This window comes from Lampetra planeri, chromosome 2, assembly GCF_965212315.1.
Source record: "Lampetra planeri chromosome 2, kcLamPlan1.2.h2, whole genome shotgun sequence".
NCBI lineage: Eukaryota > Metazoa > Chordata > Hyperoartia > Petromyzontiformes > Petromyzontidae > Lampetra > Lampetra planeri.
In genome coordinates, this window is record NC_136108.1 from 27,339,518 (window position 1) to 27,344,812 (window position 5,295).

General features: G+C 54.1%; 1 protein-coding gene across 1 annotated transcript; it reads left to right on the forward strand.

The window, feature by feature from the left end:
- Positions 1-2,257: 2,257 nt before the first annotated feature.
- Positions 2,258-5,033, forward strand: LOC144730810 (DNA-binding protein inhibitor ID-2-like). The gene is made up of 3 exons (XM_078611590.1): positions 2,258-3,049; positions 3,323-3,409; positions 4,351-5,033. The coding sequence occupies exons 1-2, from the start codon at positions 2,609-2,611 to the stop codon at positions 3,356-3,358; spliced, it is 477 nt and encodes a 158-aa protein (XP_078467716.1). The 5' UTR covers positions 2,258-2,608; the 3' UTR covers positions 3,359-3,409; positions 4,351-5,033.
- The last annotated feature ends 262 nt before the right edge of the window (positions 5,034-5,295 follow it).

Below are 5,295 nucleotides of genomic sequence, written 5' to 3' on the forward strand. Positions count from 1 at the left end.
TGTACAGACGCGTGGCTTACACGAGCTATCATTACCACATGCGCTTCATTGTTAGAAATCATTGAAGGCATCTGGGGGCTTCGATTGTAGTTGAGAGGACTTCGGCGGGAGTGGAGCCGGCTGATGAGACGATGCAATCCATTTAAACGCGCGAGCGTTTGTGTGTGTGTTGTAGTGTGTGTGTGTGTGCTGTCGTATGTGTGTGTGTTGTAGTGTGTGTGTGTGTGTTGTAGTGTGTGTGCGTTGTAGTGTGTGTGGTGTTGTGGTGTGTGTGTGTGGTGTTGTGTTGTGTGTGTGTGCTGTACTGTGTGTGTGCTGTAGTATGTGTGTGTGTGTTGTAGTGTGTGTGTGTGCTGTAGTGTAGTGTGTGTAGTAGTGTGTGTGTGTGGTGTTGTGTTGTGTGTGTGTGCTGTACTGTGTGTGTGCTGTAGTATGTGTGTGTGTGTGTTGGCCAGATTGTATCTCACTGTGAGAACGGTATGGCAAGGTCGGGTTGCTTGATTGTAGAGTGACATCGTCCCGTGTTGGGGAGGGATTTTAATTTCACGCCGGGGTTGTCTCAGAGAAGTGAGCATCACTAGGGGGGGGGTGGTTAATTCCGTCCACGCGTTTGGAAAACGCCACCGCGAAAGAAGCCACGGTCACTAGACAGAGATGAATAAACACGACTCTGGACAGGGGCTACTGTTTGAGAACGGCGGGCAGAGATTTGCGTGCTGTTGCATTTTTTATTTTTTGTTCAACAGTTTCATAACGAAAAATCATCTGAAGAGAAAAAAAAATTGACAATATAGCCACTGTAAAAGAGGAACGGGGGGGTTATTGCATCGCGATTGCTAGACAATATTTTCTAGACATTCGAAGGAATTTCCTTCTTCGGAAAATATACAGTCATGCGTATTTGGTCCAGCAGTAATAAAGTACTATAAAATACACAATTGCCAACGCCAATTATATTGACTTTGAAGGTTTCCGTCGGCCAAGCGTTTGTTATTCGCCAAAAATCACGACGGTCAATATTGGTCTCCCACATTCACCGCAGTCTGCAGGCTCGGTCCTCCACTAATCTCTGTATTAATGTGGATCAACGACTCCATCACCGGCGTAGACGTCCCCCCCCCCCCCATTACGCCACGGCCACGTGCACCCCCCTCGCCTCCCAAAGATACCGCTCGCGACACGTTGGACAATGTGTTCCTGCATCGCGAAGTGGCACTTTCGCGGAATTGCCCGCGACTTATTGGAATCACTCGAAAAGGAACTTCTCGTTTTGGAGCGCTTCGTTCAAAACCTTGCGAGTTCAAATTACAGCCGAGGAAACATTTGAACCCATCATCATCATCAATTTTCCGTAGTCGATCAAAACAAATGAGTACCATCTTGTGATAAGCCGCTCGCCACAGTAATGTGGAATTTCCACCGTTGCCTCGGGGCAGCGCCAAACGGAGAAGTCGTGCGCCAACCAAATGACTTGTATCTGATCACCATCGCCTCCCGAGTCGGGAATCGAACCTTCGCATCCCTTGCTAACCGGCTCAAGCGGCAAGCGCGTGAAACCACTGCGGCGAGATAGGCAGTCGCCTGGGCAATGTATTCACGTGCGCGCCTGATAGCGATATCAGTGACGCGCAGCAGCAGCCATATCGCTTCGACTATCAGTCTCGTGGCTTTCCTGCGCTGTGTGCTGCATACATCAGCGATAGGCTTGCCTTTATCGGGGGGGGGGGCGGTAGAGAGGGGAGGGGCTCCCTAGCCACATTGTAGCTTGGTGGCTACCCGAACTACTCTCGAGGTTGACCCACTCCGTGTCATCAACGTCCGCACTGCTGCACTTTGGGGTGTGCGGGTTATCCTCCCTCTCTCTCTCGCCGGTGTCTCCTCGCTTCCAACGGAGTAATTAGAGCTCTCCGTGGCCCCCATTGGCTGGTAGCCGGGGTCGGTGGTGGGTCGGTTGTGATCCAGATGCACGCGCCGCGAGGAAGCGAGGCAGCAATGTGCGGGGAGATGGGGGCACGGTGGGAGGTTGTGAGTGGAGGTGGGTGGGAGGAGGTGGTGGCGGCGGCGGCGGCGGCGTGTGTGTGTGTGGAGGGGGCGGGGTGGAGCAAAGTGGTGACTGGAGTGAGTTATTGGGGAGGGAGGGAGGGTGTGGGCGAGGAGGGAGGGAGGGAGGAAGGGGGGTTTCGGAGTGTGGACATGGGCGGAGAGATCTATGGGGGCATGAGAGGCGGCGCTCGCTATAAAAGGGCCGAGCGGGCACGCTCACGGCACGTCGGGATTTCTGCTCGCGCGCGTCCCAACTCGCGTCGCGTCCTCCGCATCGGCTTTGCGCGACCGCTCGGTCAGCCTTCTGCTCCTCCCTGCTGCAGTTTAACGCGCAGTTATTAAGCCTCCTTACTTTGTACGGGCACGAAAAGAAAACTGTAGAGTTATCCAACTTCTTACAAATCCACAAACGCTCTGTTTCATCCGAGCTCACTCGCGCCTTCCCGCAGCAACAACAACAAGGGAGAGCGCGTTTGTCTTGTCGTCATCATCATCAACAACACCAACACCCAAGCGTCGAGAAGCCCCGCGTGACAAGACCGCCCGCTCGCTCTCCCACTCCACCATGAAGGCCATCAGCCCCGTGCGCGCGCCGAGGCACCAGCCCTGCGGTGACTCTGTGCGCTGCCTCAGCGACCACAGCCTGGGCATCTCGCGCGGACTCAAGGCGCTCGTGAGCGGGGCCGACGAGCCGCTGGGCCTCCTCTACGACATGAAGAACTGCTACAGCAAGCTCAAGGAGCTGGTGCCCTCCATCCCGCAGGGGCGCAAAGTGTCCCAGATGGAAATCCTACAGCACGTCATCGATTACATCCTCGACCTACAGCTCGCCCTGGAGACTCACCCGGCAGTGGTGCAGAAGCAGCAGCAGGTGCAGCAGCAGCAGCAGGTGCAGCAGCAGCAACTGCAGCAGCAGCAGCAACTGCCCGCTCAGATGCAGCATCCAGCTCCCAGCAGACTGCCGCTGTCCGCACTCAACACCGATGTTCTCCGGTTAGACTCCCAGGTAAGATCGCTCGCAATGATGTGCACACGCACTTTGCGCCGTCGCGCGCCATCACCCCTTGCAGATTCTGACGACTCTGCGCACGAGACGAGCTGACGCACACAGAGATCCCGATACACGCGCACCAAAGTGGCTGCTGATATGCACGGGCTTGTCTGCGTGGTGCATGCGGCTCGACGCGTAGCCTCGCGCAGCTTTGCGCGTGCACAACTCGGGGTGCGCGCGCGTGCATCACGTGACACGCGCGTGTGTGGTGCTGTCTGCCCTTGTCAGGTCTCGGCAGAGCCTGGCCACGTGAGGAATCCGTGATGGGGACTCCTCGCCCCGCCGTCTCCCACGCGTTCCCCTATGCACTAATAGGTAAGAGGGCATCCAATGCAATCCACACACAACGCACCACGGGCTGCTTGCGTCTGTCTCTTCATCGGGGAGAATGCGCGCCGCGAGTCGTTGCGGGACCCCGTGATGGCTCGTAATCGCCGCTGCCGGTTGTATCATCTCCGGGACTATATCGGGACATCTGGCAAGTCGCCTGTGTGTGCAGGTGGGGGGCGGGGGGGAGCGTCGTTGTGCGCTAATTGAGGCTGATCTTTTGGGCAAATGCAACCAACGGACACCTGAGCGCCGGGTGATTTTTGCCCCCCTTTTTGATTTCGTAATTGTTGAGCGCTCATTGCGAATTAGGGAATCGGCGGCGAGACTTATCCGACTGACTCGTCTGCTTTGAGTCGGAGTGGTCTAAGTGTGTGTGTGTGTTTTAGCGGTTCAAACCGCTCGCGAGCGAACCAACAACACGCAGCCTGACCCCCCCCCCCCCAAGAAAAAAAGAATCACTGCCGCTTCATCTTGCAGTACGCAGCGGTAGCAGCAGCAGCGGCGGTAGTAGTAGAGTGGGGGAGGGAGGGAGGTGGAAGGGGGTGGGAGGGAGAGACGGGCTGGGTGGTGGGGGGAGAGGACATAGGAACTGTGTGTTTTGGCCCGCGGATTGCCCCAGCTGAAGTGGATTCCTGTATGGCGCCACTCTGTCTGCCTCAATCTTTTTCCTGCAGCCAACTTAAACTTACCCACGCACCCCCCACCCCACCACCCCCCGCGCGCCCCTCCCCTCCCATCCTCCTCCTCCCCACCCACCCAACCTCACCTCCCCACCACCCATCATCTCTCACTCCCTCTGGCCTTCATCCCTCCCTACCCCCCCCTAACACAGCCACCCACTTCTCCCTCCCCACAATGCTCGCACTCACCTCGCCGGAGTTCGCTAAATGATTTTGTCCATCGCTCCTCCACCCTCTCTCCCGCAGGTGTGGGAGGTTGGATTGTAACAGCCGCGTTCGCTCTCTCTCGTCGTCGTCTTCTTCTACACCGCCGCCACACTTAAAGTCGCCGAAGAAGACCCGAAAACAAACGCCGTCAAGACTTTTACATTCGCAGCAACGTAACAAACGTATACGTGAACGAGAACAAACACAAACCTACACGGTTTAATTGAACTGTGTAACATTTTTTTTGTATATCTATAAAAGAACAAAAACGGTTTTGGGAACATTTTCTTGTATGATACGGTTTTTATTATGAAACTAATGTACATTTGTGGACATTGTCGGCAGCAAGACGCCAGTAGACACACAACGCTTTTGTTTTGTTTTTAGTTTGTTGGGGTTCGTGACGTTAAAGACTTTTTTTGATCTTATTGTCGAGCTAAATGGGCCCAGAAACATTTCCACGTTTTTTTTTTTTAGAACAAAAGAATTTGCCCAACCCACGGCTTTCTTGGCTTAAACCAGAATTAGTGGGTCACTATTCCACGTCGTTATGCGTTTCCTCCCCGCCCCCCCACTGTTGTGTATTTATTTTCTCGCCGCCGAGTTAACCTGTATAGTTTTGTAACAAAACGTCCTTAATTTGTAAATGGTTATGTGCCAAAATGTTAATAGCTGTCGGAAATTGTTGAAAATAATAAAAATGACGATTTTTCTATAAAACATCCCGGGAGTGTCCGTGCCTCGATTTTAAGTTGTGGGGTGGTTTTTTTCCCCCTCTCCACTGCTCGATGTGTACACGAGTCTCAAACCCTGTCTTGTGAAAGCGTGCAGGTGACACACTTTTTTTTACGTTGTTTTGTGGCTTTGAACTCTGGAAGTTTCTTCGCATTCTCATGGCGGGGTCAAGCCTCTTCGTCAGCATTCGGTTCAACCATTGCCTGTGTCACGCGAGTCTTAAACACTCGGCTTTGTTTTACAAACTTC

Coding starts and splice junctions, on each gene's coding strand:
- LOC144730810 (XM_078611590.1), top strand. CDS start 2,609: ATGAAGGCCATCAGCCCCGTGCGCGCGCCGAGGCACCAGCCCTGCGGT. Junction 3,050..3,322: donor TTCTCCGGTTAGACTCCCAG/GTAAGATCGCTC, acceptor TGCCCTTGTCAG/GTCTCGGCAGAGCCTGGCCA.